Below are 13,784 nucleotides of genomic sequence, written 5' to 3' on the forward strand. Positions count from 1 at the left end.
AAACTTGTATTGTATGGAGCACCCTTTGCATGTGATGAAGGCAGTCAAGTGTCATCTGTTCCTGCTGAAGTATTGTGATGCATTCAGATGTTCCTGTGAACACTTGCAGGAAGTCAGTCTTAACCATGAGAACAGGAATTTGACATTGAATTGTTTCCTTCATGACTGGATATTGGATGAAAGTTGAAATATCTTGTTGGCAGAAAGACGAGGAAGAACATAGATGACACTCCCAGAGCCACGCCCACTTACAAGTATAACGAGTGGATGGATGACAAGAAGAGAATACAGTTTACTCCTAAAGATTCCAAAGGAGGTAATGCCTTCACAGTAGTCAGTCTTGTTAGGAAGATTTGATTGAAATATGATGCATTATAAGCATCTCGTTTACAAAAGATGATGATGATGATGATGGTACCTGTTAGCACAGACCTTCCATCCGTCCATCCGACCACCTGTCAATGGAAACTTGTTAGAGAAGTTAACTTTGACACCAGTATGTCTAATCGCCAGCATCTGAGACCTGCATCACTTTGTGCTTTACTCCCAGACATACCATAAATAACAACACAACTCAGTCGCTCAAAATGTTGGAGGAAGGGGGGATAGCAGTAACTCAGTAGCTAGCCAGGAAATTTGTTATCTTGCTTCATATTTCATTCAATGTAGCGTTGTACAGCCAGCGGGTTGTTGGGATGTCATTGTCTGACTCACTCACTCACTCACTCACTCGATCGTACCCCTGTCAATAACCCTGAGTTTATTGTGAATGTTGGATTAGGCAAGCAAGACATAGAGTTCAGGGATGAACAGAGTACAGGAAGAGTGGGAGGAGGAGGAAAAGAAGCGGCTGTCTGGACCGCAGAGTGATCAATAAGGGCATGGACGAGGGGTATGATGATGAAAGCATACAACCCAGGAGTCTCAATGGCACTTCAAACTGCAGGGTCAGATCAATAGAGCATACTTCAAGAAGAAGGAATAGAAGAGATGGAACAGAGGAAAATAGAAGCACATGCTGCATGTCTCAATCGGCAGAGACAGATCAATAAGGTAAGCACATGCTTCAGACTGTCAGAGTCAGATCAATAGAGAAAGCACATACTTCAGACCTTCAGGGTCAGATCAATAGAGCAAGCACATGCTTCAAACTGTCAGAGTCAGATCAATAGAGAAAGCACATTTTTCAGACTGTCAGGGTCAGATCAGTAGAGCAAGCACTTTAGCTTCAGACTGTCAGGGTTTAGACTGTCAGGGTCAGATCAATAGGGCAAGCACATGCTTCAGAGTTTGAAGAACCATATACCATCTCAGTGCCTTTTCAATAGCACACTGACAACAGACAGTATAGTTCAAACCGATTCTTTTATTCATGTCAGTGGTGTATAGTGACAGTCTGTTTTATGGACGAAAGATAATATTTCAAGTTTTGCAGGATTCCATCACTGAAACGAAAGGAAGCTACTCTCATCTGAGAAACATCATGTTTGTGTAGAGTTTTCCTGCCATGTCATAGTGTTTCCTGACAGGATTATCAAATGACTCACAATGACAAAATGAATCAAGAGAAAAATTCCAGTAATGGTTCAGCCAAATCCAATTGTTTTCTATTTGGGGAATGACCTGAAGCCAGAGAGGTGGACAAGCACAGGTGCTCTTTTCGACACCGATATACTGGTACCTCCCGGATGTATATAAGCCAGAGAGGTGGACAAGCACAGGTGCTCTTTTCGACACCGATATACTGGTACCTCCCGGTCTATAGATGTATAGAATGACCTGAAGCCAGAGAGGTGGACAAGCACAGGTGCTCTTTTCGACACCGATATACTGGTACCCTGAAGCCAGAGAGGTGGACAAGCACAGGTGCTCTTTTCGACACCGATATACTGGTACCTCCTCCTGACTCATGGTCTTTGCTTATCTCCCTTTCCTATGCGCATGGTAGTGGAACACTTGAATCTTTGAAGTTCCCAAAGCGGACGTAACACTTGAGTATACTCACACCTGCTTTTCCCATGTAAACAGTCATGTGACTAACCTTACTTGTTACTCTCTCACTTTTAGCCCAAGCAAATGGTTGGGTGAGCACTGGAGTCACGTATACGGCATATATCCTTTATATCTAGATCCTATTTATCGAAATTACGCTATGTATGGTATTTGGCTATAACTACCTTGTATTATATGTGAAATTTTGAAGAAATGATTTGTATTTTGTGACATATTTTCATCGTAATGTAACTTGTTTACATTTCTGATCTTTCAGTGTTTGCAGGTACCGACTATCAGTGGCTGATCCTCAACCCCAATGCCCGTCATGCATTAAGCCATGTTCTTCCACCTTGCGTTGTACATATTGCATTGGTTCATCAAATTTACAATTTAATCAATATTTGTCTTCTATCTATAGACATGCGATGGATCGGGTGAGGAAGTCATCACAAGTCACAGTTGATAAACCTGGAGTTCAAGCCGGTAACCATAGGTTGTTTGCTACTGCAGATATACATAATTCTGGTGCTATGTCGAGTACGTTGCAGGGGCAGTCGTCTGTTATGGGGTCGAAGAAAAGGGCATCTATAACTAGATCAGCGTCGATATCAACGCGACCAAGCAAGTCAACTCATCAGAGGTCGGTTAATGAGGAGATCATCCTACCTCATGAAGCAGATGTGTTTGATGAACCACCGATGCTTCTGCCTGAAGTACCTATCAGACCTACTAGATCGGCGACACAGTCGACCTCCACGACTACTAGATCGTCTCCTGCAACTACAACAGCTGGCCAGCTGTTGACGATCAAACACCAACTTCTCAATGTAGTGGAGTTGAAGCACACATCACCTCAGTGTTCGCGAACGCTTTATATACACCGCAGCAGCTGCAATCAACACAGAACTTTGATCCTGGTGAATTCATGAGGCAATTCACTAAACTAACCAGATGATGGCCATGATGGAAGGTAGGTTCGAGGAAGAGGCGAAGGCTCGACGAAACCTCTCATCTGCTGACAACGTGCGCGAACCTTCGGACCTGCGCAAACCTACTACTTCTCATAGATCTACGTCTCAAGACTACGTTAGCGAACGTATACCTTCACGAAGGTCTCCACAGTCTGACGACTCTGTCATCATGGATGAAGATGGAAGGCATGCGAAGTCTACTTATACTTCGAGATCTACATCTGCGAATCCTCAACGTTCGAGAGACCAAGCTGCTCTAGATCGAGATCACACTTCTCTCACAGACGTTCACGAGAACCAAGTTTGCGGAGGCAGGATTCAACTCGTCGGGATGGATCTCGAGATAGATGTTCGCGAAGAGAGGATTCATGAGACAGAGGTTCGCGAAGAGTTGTATCTAAAGACAGAGGTTGGCGAAGGGAGGACTCACAAGATAGACGTTCACGAAGGGAGGAATCTGGAGATAGAGGTTTGCAGAAGGATGATGCAAGAGATGGAGGTTCGAGAAGGGATGACTCTAGGGATACAGGTTCGCAGAAGGATGATTCACGGAGGCATAGTTCTACGGACTGAGATATATCTGATGAGCAAGCCGACTTCGTCTTCCCGGAGTCAGAGGTTACAGCTTGGATAGCCAATGGATTGAACTAGGGTTAACAAACCCTTAAATCAACAGGCAGGACTCAATAACCATACGGCTGAATAAAACGAAGCAATGATTAAAACAGAAAAGATCAACAACATGTGTGATCTCTACAGTTTACAGCCTGCACAACTCTACAACCTGCACGAACCTTACACCTGTAGTAGGTTCAGTTTCTGACGACAACCTACTTGATGAGAGGAATCCCTTCATCTACACGGATGCAGAGATTTTATCCTGGGTAGAAAATTTTATATCCTATCAACTAGATTTCAACATCGGTATTTCTTCAAGATCCATACAGACATACGTCTCGACAGCCTCCTTTGTCATGTTGGCTTATATTATCCACAATGGGAATACATGATTAATATCACTGAACAAGATTTTATACTTGGAGGAACCCTTATTCAAGAGGTTTATGTGAGCGGCGTTGAATTACGCTCGCTTTTACTCAACCAACTATTGCACCAGATTTTATGGGGGCCGACTTGCTACAACACCGGTGACGTCATGCTTGGAAGCTGATTGGTCCACGTCAGACAACGCCTCCTACTGACAGAGCAGGCGCCAGCTGACTTGTAAACAAACTCGTTGTACGGGGGCATACTTCATCTGCAGCCTTGCAAACAGTATGCAACTACGGCCTGTTATCATCATGGGAATCTAATAGATGTCTAGCCTTGACAGCAGGATAAACGATGTTTATCTTGGAAGTTGTTGCTGATAAAAGTCGCTATGAATTACCTGTCCCCTGCGATACTACACTGGAGCCAGCCTTGCTATTAATAGACAACGCTTTGATGTATGCTGATCAACACAGATCGCCTGCGTATATAAGGGGAAGAATGATGTATCATCACTGCAAGCAGAGGTTAGCACAGAGGTTGGCTCTATGGTTATTCATACGGCACCTATCTGCATCATCGAGGTCTACACAGTGCCGGTTATCTCCACGACGGCATACAGGTTCTTCAAAGTGCCAATCAACTCAGACAGCAGCTGAACTTCACAAGCAAGTTGCTCACGCAACTAGGATGGCTAGTAAACCTGATGAAGTTGGAGTTAGAATCAAAACAAGATCCTCAATTGTTGGGAATAAGAATTATCACAACACAGAATAGAATTGTGGTCCCAGAAGATTGTTGGGTCAAAATACAAGCCATGATTCCACAAGCAGTCATCTCTCTGTTAACACTACGAACATGGCAATGTCTACTCGGTCTACTAACCTCGGCGCAGGACTTGACTCTCACAGGAAGGTTACAACTAAGGCCGCTGCAATGGTTTCTGACAAAACATCTTGACAGCGTCGACCCTATCTTGCTGCCAGACAATCTCAAGAGGTACCTACTACTCACAGGTCGAACGTCTGCGGAGGGACCTATTTACAAGAGCCGGCTTTCGACACACATCTCTACATAGACGCATCCATACAAGGTTGGGGTGCACATCTCAACAATCAAGTTGCATCAGGGGAAGTGGTCCAAAACAGAGCAGCATCTTAACATCAATCTGCTGGAGATGAAAGCCGTGATCAATGCCTTACAACTATGGTCGAGCTCGCTGATCAACTGCTGATGGTCCACACGGACAACTCTACAGTGGCATTCTCCATAAATTGGCAAGGATATACAAGGTCACCTTGCCTTCTACAGCTCACATTCCAGTTGTTCCACATCACGGAGGAAGCAAACATCTGGATACAGGCGTGTCACATACCCGGAGCCAAGAACGTACTTGCAGACGCTCTCTCCCGACCACTGCACCCGTCACCTACAGAATGGATGCTCCATCCAGAAGCATTCCGGCTCATCATAAGGGAAATAGGATCCCCATGCATAGACCTGTTTGCCACAGACGTTTGTCTCTCCAGTTCCAGATCCTCAAGCCTGGGCAACAGATGCACTGAGCATATCATGGGAAGGACTAAACGCTTACGCGTTTCCATGCCCGATATTACTACCGAAAGTACTGTTGAAGATCAAACAGACGCAGGCGCTACAACTGACTTTGGTCGCCCCCTATTGGCCAGCGAGAGTATGGTTCCTAGACCTAATAGAAGATCTCGGAAGTCCAACACTCAAGCTAACAGAATGGCCGAACCTACTCATACATCTGCACACGAAGCAAGTCCAAGGAACCCAACACTGTTCCAGCTACATGTGTGGACCGTATCAAAACATGTTTGAAGTAAAGAGGATACTCTGCCAGAGCAGCCAAGGCAGTAACCTTAGTGTTACGCAGATCCACTCGTAACCTGTATGATGACAAGTGGCTGAAGTTTGAGACATATGCAAGGCGGAAAGGCTTCATTGCTATGATAGCTACTCATCCTGAAGTGGCGGAATACCTATATCATCTTAGACATGCTCGACATCTGAAAGGTTCGACATTATCCACGTATCTGGCTGCCATCAGTTGCTCTGCTGAGATCTTTTAAACTGGAGGACCAGCAAAAGAAATTCAGAGCTCCGGCCTGGGATCTGAATGTAATTCTATGTCATCTCATGAGTGATGCCTACAAACCTCTAGATCAGACTACCTTCGAGCTGCTTACACAGAAGACTCTATTCCTGCTTACACTAGCCACGGCAGCTCGAATGTTGGAGATACATGACGCTGGACTTTGGTCGAACTAGATTCGACAGGGGGCAACATGCTGCAGTACATCTAGGACTTAGATGGGACTTTATTGCCAAGAACCAACTACCTGGTTGACCAGATAGACAGTTCCACGTACCAGCTCTATCCACAATCCTCGGACCACAGGATACGCAGGACCTATCCTTGTGTCGGGTCAGATCCCTGAAGATATATCTTCAAAAGACTAAAACAAGGAGACAGAAATTCAAGCGCCTGTTCATCCCGTTATCTACAGAGACATCAGCAGAAGTCTCAAGAACGACGATATCGTTCTGGATGAGAGCCGTCATATTGAGAGCCTATAAAGCAGCAGGACTAGAACCTCCAAGAGCTTCCAACCCATAAGGATAGGTCCTGAGTATCCTGTGGCCCAAGGACTGACGAGAGTGCTGGGATGCGGAACTGTCTGTCTGGTTGACCGGCCAGTTCTTTGCTATGAAGTCCCATCTCAATCCCAGATGTACGATGTTGCTCTAGGGCGAAGAAGGAGAGAGTGACAACATGTGGGGGTCATGTGACGCAGTTTCCCGCCAAAACAGATGGGAGATAACACTGGGTGAGTGATTTTACGTCCTCTTTTTTAAGGGAGCTTCAAAAGGGGATTCAAGTGTTCCACTATCATTCACAAGAAGAAGGAGACAAGCAATTAAGCATGAGTCAGGATAAGTATAAAATATCAATTTTAATAAAAAAAATACATTTTTATACTTATCCTGACTCATGAGGTCAAGCCCTCCCAACCTGCATGGGCTGAAAATCAGGAGAGAGTGACAAGTAAGGTTAGTCACATGACTGTTTACGCGGGAAAAGGGAGGTAACTCGTGGGTGAGAGTACTTTTACGTCCGCTTTGTTAACTGCAAAGGATTCAAGTGTTCCACTACCATTCGCATAGGAAAGGGAGATAAGCAAAAGATCATGTGTCAGGATAAGTATAAAATATCAATTTTACTTTAAAAATTACATTTTTGATAGGTGAGTGTCATACTGAGCAAGTCATTAACTGAGGATGTTTTGCAGGACATTGAGATGTGGGAGACCAATCGCATGCTGCGTAGCGGTGTTGTGGCCAAGACCAACTACGACGAGGACTTTGAGGAAGACAATGTAGCACGTGTACACTTGTTGGTTCATAATATAGTCCCTCCGTTCCTGGATGGCCGTATAGTGTTCACCAAACAACCTGAACCCGTCGTCCCCGTCAAGGTAACAAGTAACATTGTAGTCAGTCCTGTACACTGCGCCTTCAGTTTCACCTTGGTGTTTGAACACTGCTTTATGTGTTCCCATGGTTACTCTGTGTACACACTGCTTCATGTGTTTCGATGGTTACTATATGTACAAACTGCTTCGTATTTTTCTGTTTCCATGGTTACTATTTGTATACATTGCTTCATGTGTTTCCATGGTTACTATATGGATACACTGCTTTGTGTGTTTCCATGGTTACAATATGTGCATACTGCTTCGTGTTTCCATGGTTACTATTAGGGATGCCAGGATTGATAATTTTTCAAAGACGATACAATTATAGATACATTCAAAACTGTATCGATATTTAGTTTTGAAAGTATTGGTTTAAATATATGTTTATGTATCGTTTACAAGTTGCAATTGTATCATGTTTTTTTGTGTTATGAGAGTTATAAAAGATTATTTTTCATGCACAAAGATTGGAATTTAGAACTTTTTGATGTCTGAGATTAAAAAATGTTGATCCTTTCATGGACAATTATAAAATATGAAATATTAATGTTCATAATATAACTAAATTTACACATTTAAATAGGTATCGCGATACGTATTAAATTGTGACATGGGTATCGTGATACGTATCGATTCATGAAACTTATGTATCTTGACATCCCTGGTTACTAATGTATACACTCCTTCGTGTGTTTCCATGGTAACTTACTGTATGTACACACTGCTTCGTGTGTTTCCATGGTTACTAGTTGTATACACTGCTTCGTGTGTACCCATGATTACATTTTTGTACACAGTGCTTCGTGTGTTCCCATGGTTACTGTATATACCCAATGCTTTTTGTGTTCCCATGGTAACTATTTGTACAGAGATTGGTATGTTCCCATGGTTACAATATGTGCATACTACTTCTTGTGTTCCCACGATTACTATTTGTACACATTGCCTTGTGTATTCCCACGGTTACTATGCGTACACTCTGCTTCGTGTGTTCCCATGGTTACAGTATGTGCATACTGCTTCTTGTGTTCGCATGGTTACTGTTTGTATGCACTGCTTCGTGTGTTTCCATGGTTGCTGTTTGTACAAACTGCTTCGTGTGTTTCCATGGTTACTGTTTGTACACACTGCTTTGTGTGTTTCCACGGTTACTATGCATACACACTGCTTCGTGTGTTTCCATGGTTACTATTTATACACACTGCTTCATGTGTTCCCATGGCATTTGTTTCTATGACTGCTTCAGGATCCTACGTCCGACATGGCGCAGGTCTCCCGAAAGGGCAGCCAGGTAGTGCGGGCTCACCGAGAACAGAAGGAGCGTCGGAAGGCGCAGGTGAAGCACTGGGAGCTGGCTGGCACCAGGATGGGGGACATCATGGGAATCAAGAAGAAGGAGGAGGAGGTAGGCACAGTCTCGGGGGGCAGATCTGTCACTTTACTGAATACAGCAATTACACCCTGTCTCGAGGAGGTAGGCACAGTCTCGGGGGGCAGATCTGCCACTTTACTGAATACAGCAATTACACTGTGTCTCGAGGCAGGCACAGTCTCGGGGGGCAGATCTGTCACTTTACTGAATACAGCAATTACACCGTGTCTCGAGGAGGTAGGCACAGTCTCGGGGGGCAGATCTGTCACTTTACTGAATACAGCAATTACACCCTGTCTCGAGGAGGTAGATCATTGAACGTGAAGAGACCATTTTTAAATAGACTTAAATTACTTTTTCACATAAGAGTTTTAAATACCAGTTTGAAATGTTGTCAGTATAGGAAGGAAGGTTCAGTATAACAGTACTTTGTCACAATGAAGTATGATATCTTTGACCATGCCCAACACGGGCATGTTGTGTCTAATAGTGAGTTCTACTGGTTTGCACATGTTCATGCGGTGAAGTGTTTTGACACCAGTCAGAATGAAGGTGTTTCACATTTTCATGGTAGAACTTCTGTTCCTATGTATGACACTGACACCAGAAGCCCGTGAGTGTTAGACAGTGAAGGGAGCATGAGCCTGTGACTGGTGAGTGTTAGACAGTGAAGAGGCATGAAGCCGGTGACTGTGAGTGTTAGACAGTGAAGGGAGCATGAAGCCTGTGACCGTGAGTGTTAGACAGTGAACTTGGAGCATGAAGCCTGTGACCGTGAGTGTTAGACAGTGAAGGGAGCATGGAGCCTGTGACTGGTGAGTGTTAGACAGTGAAGGGAGCATGAAGCCTGTGACTGGTGAGTGTTAGACAGTGAAGGGAGCATGAAGCCTGTGACCCGGAGTGTTAGATTCAGTGAGGGACATGAAGCCGTGCCGGTGAGTGTTAGACAGTGAAGGGAGCATGAAGCCTGTGACGGTGAGTGTTAGACAGTGAAGTCAGCATGAAGCCCGTGACTGGTGAGTGTTAGACAGTGAAGGGAGCATGAAGCCTGTGACGGTGAGTGTCAGACAGTGAAGGGAGCATGAAGCCGGTGACCCGCCGTGAGTGTTAGACAGTGAAGGGAGCATGAAGCCTGTGACCGGTGAGTAAACAGATAGTGAAGGGAGCATGAAGCCTGTGACGGTGAGTGTTAGACAGTGAAGGGAGCATGAAGCCTGTGACCGGTGAGTGTTAGACAGTGAAGGGAGCATGGAAGCCTGTGACGGTGAGTGTTAGTCACAGTGAAGGGAGCATGAAGCCTGTGACGGTGAGTGTTAGACAGTGAAGGGAGCATGAAGCCTGTGACCGTGAGTGTTAGACAGTGAAGGAAGCATGAAGCCTGTGACCGGTGAGTGTTAGACAGTGAAGGGAGCATGAAGCCTGTGACGGTGAGTGTTAGACAGTGAATGGAGCATGAAGCCTGTGACCGTGAGTGTTAGACAGTGAATGGAGCATGAAGCCTGTGACCGGTGAGTGTTAGACAGTGAAGGGAGCATGAAGCCTGTGACCGTGAGTGTTAGACAGTGAAGGGAGCATGAAGCCTGTGACCGGTGAGTGTTAGACAGTGAATGGAGCATGAAGCCTGTGACCGTGAGTGTTAGACAGTGAATGGAGCATGAAGCCTGTGACCGTGAGTGTTAGACAGTGAAGGGAGCATGAAGCCTGTGACCGGTGAGTGTTAGACAGTGAAGGGAGCATGAAGCCTGTGACCGGTGAGTGTTAGACAGTGAAGGGAGCATGAAGCCTGTGACCGGTGAGTGTTAGACAGTGAAGGGAGCATGAAGCCTGTGACCGGTGAGTGTTAGACTTGTGAATGGAGCATGAAGCCTGTGACGGTGAGTGTTAGACAGTGAAGGGAGCATGAAGCCTGTGACCGTGAGTGTTAGACAGTGAAGGGAGCATGAAGCCGTGACCGGTGTAAACATTCACTTGTCTGTCACCAGGATGAGACGGAGGAGAAAGACTTCAAACAGGATCACAAGTTTGCTGACCTGATGCAGGAGAAGACGGAGGCTGTGAGTGAGTTCGCTCAACGACGCACCATCTCTCAGCAGAGGAAGTACCTACCTATATTTGCCATCAGGAACGAGGTAACCCACAGTTCCACTGTCTACTCACAAAACATCAATACCAATATCAGATCCTTCGCTGTTTCCATTTGAGTGAGTGAGTTTTACTCCGCTTTTAGCAATATTCCATCAATTTCACGATGGGGGACACCAGAAATGGGGTTCACACATTGTACATATGTGGGGAATTAGACCCGGGTCTTCGGTGTGTCAAGCGAACACTTTAACCACTAGGCTACCCCACCGCCCGTATTGATTTGGGGACACTCTACAAGGAATAGCATCAAGTGAACAATACCATCAAATGAATGATCCAGACGACCAATCTAGTTAAAGAACGTGTGGATTGTTTAGCCAATTAGATGGTAGATGGTCAGATCTCACTCAGAGGAGTGTCACATCTGAGTAGATTATCTCTGTTGTAGCTCAGTTATTAAATTGAAAACAGCATATTCTTTTTCATATAGATTGTCCTTGGGGTTGAGATTTTCTGCGGCTGAAAATGTCATGTGACAGTTGTATCAATGTTTTAATAAAAATATTGTACAATCAATAACATCTTTTTTATTTATTATACGGCCCCCACCACGTGGAGTTACCTCCCTGCTACGCATGTGCAGCCAACCAGGTAAGCACCAAGGCCTGTATCATCATTCCTTCTGCTGTCACTCAAGCGTTCTCACGTTTTCCGAGTTACTAAGCTGATTTACTTCTCTGGTGAAGAATGTCTGAGACTTCAACAACTGTATGTATGGTCTTTATTCGTTCTTGAAAAAGAAAAAGAACAGTTTTATTGACTTTGCAGTCTGTTATTTCTCATTTATGTGACTTTGTATTGAATTTTTATGCTAGCTTTCCTGTGGTTTATGCACGTGTTGCTATTCCATGGCGGGAAGTTTAGCCGGGCCACGTGGTTGAAAAATTGTGTTATTAACCAAGTATTTCATGTCGCGTGGTCGCATTCATGTAATTTTCAATGTTTTGTACGTGTATATTTATGCTGCTGTGTTCCGCCGTTAGCTACATGCTTGCGTGTTTGCTTTCAGATGTTTACTGGGTGTACTGTCTGCAGGCAGCATATCCCGAGAGCAGATAGGCATGACAAATGCTTGTGCTGTTTAGAGAAAGCGGGGCATAACCCTGAAATCTGCAACCTGTGTCTGGCCTTTTCTCCCCTTTTTCTTCCTTTTTTATAAGGAATTGCGAGAGGCGGGAGGGGAACTCACCCAGGAGGTTCCCCCCCATCCAAAGCCAAAAAGGCTGAACAAGCTAAACCTAAGTCGCATAAGTCGCATTTCCAATCTCAATCGCAATCTAGTGGTTTTGATATGTCAATAATCACTCAATTGTTTCAGCAGCACATGTTCTCCGTGGAGTCCCTTGTTCATGGGTCTGTTGGAGGTGTCTGCCAGGAGTTCTTGCCCACTCTGAACAGGGGACCGAGAGTCTGGGGGTGGGATTGCCGAGCCTGGCTCAATCCCTTAGCCTGGAGGGCGACTGTTGATCCTTTGCTTTTGGCTAAGGGTCCAGATGCCTCGTCCACCCCGGAGGTGGATGGTTCGCTCCCAGTCCCCCTCTCGGTGCTGGCGCAGGGTCCAGTGAAGATTCCTGGGGTTCCGGTCCCAGCGCCACCCCGCCCCATGAGTGCAGAGGAGCCGGTTCTGTCCGGTCTTCCTCCCGTGTCTTGGGACCGGGGTTCGAGTGTTGTGTCGGTTGCCAGAGCGGGGAGTTCCTTCGGCTCTTCCCTTCCTGCGGCGTCTGTGGCTCGGCTCCTCTTTACGAGGAGACCCAAATTCTGACTCGGGCTCGTGTGCCGAGTCTACGGATGTTTGGGAGGTCGAGGAGTCGGAGGGTGCTTTCCGTTTCTTGTCGGCTCTCCGGGAGGTTAGGCAACGTTTTGCCGAGTATATACCCCAAGCCACGGTGCCCACATGTCGCTCGGACTCAACTGAGTTCCGTCTGCCGGGCGCGGCGTTTGCCCCTAGGCAACCCTTGCAGACACAGCTGCGTATCTTGCCTTCCCTGGTGCAGGATGTGATGGATCCCCTCCTGGTTGGATCACGCCTCCGGTTCGATTTACCTGAACTCGTTAAGAGGCACCAGCTAGGAGATGATTCTCTGTTCTTTGTGCCGGTGGTTGACGAGTGCGAAGTTCACTTCGGGTCGCCTCAGGGAAGGCTTGGCTTCCTCCGGCTGCCAAGCAAGGGCGGTTAATTCCACTGTTTTCCCTAACAGGCACCCCCATGCAGCAGGCATACCGGACTTCGGAATGCTATGCAGCAGGTGCGGGTGGTGGTCCACGAGGCCTACCTTTCCTCTATCCAAAGGTCGGCTCTGGAGGCGGAAGGGAGCACTGGGGACATTTCCCCGAATGTTGTTCTGCTTCGCCAATTATCCTAAGTGCAGGCCCACCTGACATGAGACTCTTTCCGGTCTGCCGCGTCTACGGTGATGTGCGCAGTCATGGGGATGCGCAAGATGTGGCTGTCTACATCCTGTTATTCTGCAGCGACACAGCAGACCTTGCTGGCTCTTCCGTTTCGGCTGGGAGCGACGTTGTTTCCGGGGGCACAGCAGGTCATTCGGGAGGCTACTGCAGCAGCTACCTCCTTCAAGGACTCTAAGGCCTTGTTGGAGCAACCGCGGGTTTCTCGCTCCCGTGCTCACGTAGCGGGTTTCTCCTCTGGGGCGCAGCCTACGCCCAAGTCTGCCATCTGGCTTCGGCCGCTGGGCAGGGTAGGAGGGCCGGCCCCGCCAAAGGTAAGGGGAAGGAGCAGTCCTCTTCTTCTGGCTCCCAGCAGCCTTTTGGCGCTCGCGCAGGGTCTGCCCCGACCTCCAATTAAAC

The 13,784-nt window shown here is 46.4% G+C and overlaps 1 protein-coding gene across 1 annotated transcript in view; it reads left to right on the plus strand.

Moving 5' to 3' along the window:
- LOC124261850 (pre-mRNA-splicing factor ATP-dependent RNA helicase PRP16-like) overlaps positions 1–13,784 on the plus strand; it is a 94,033-nt gene that overhangs the window by 18,645 nt on the left and 61,604 nt on the right. The window contains 8 exon segments of the mRNA XM_046696223.1: positions 204–316; positions 782–816; positions 818–847; positions 849–980; positions 982–1,053; positions 7,274–7,459; positions 8,706–8,864; positions 10,814–10,960. Coding sequence (XP_046552179.1) covers positions 204–316; positions 782–816; positions 818–847; positions 849–980; positions 982–1,053; positions 7,274–7,459; positions 8,706–8,864; positions 10,814–10,960 — 874 coding nt within the window.

This window comes from Haliotis rubra, unplaced genomic scaffold (assembly GCF_003918875.1).
Source record: "Haliotis rubra isolate DU_JTF1 unplaced genomic scaffold, ASM391887v1 Scf812, whole genome shotgun sequence".
NCBI lineage: Eukaryota > Metazoa > Mollusca > Gastropoda > Lepetellida > Haliotidae > Haliotis > Haliotis rubra.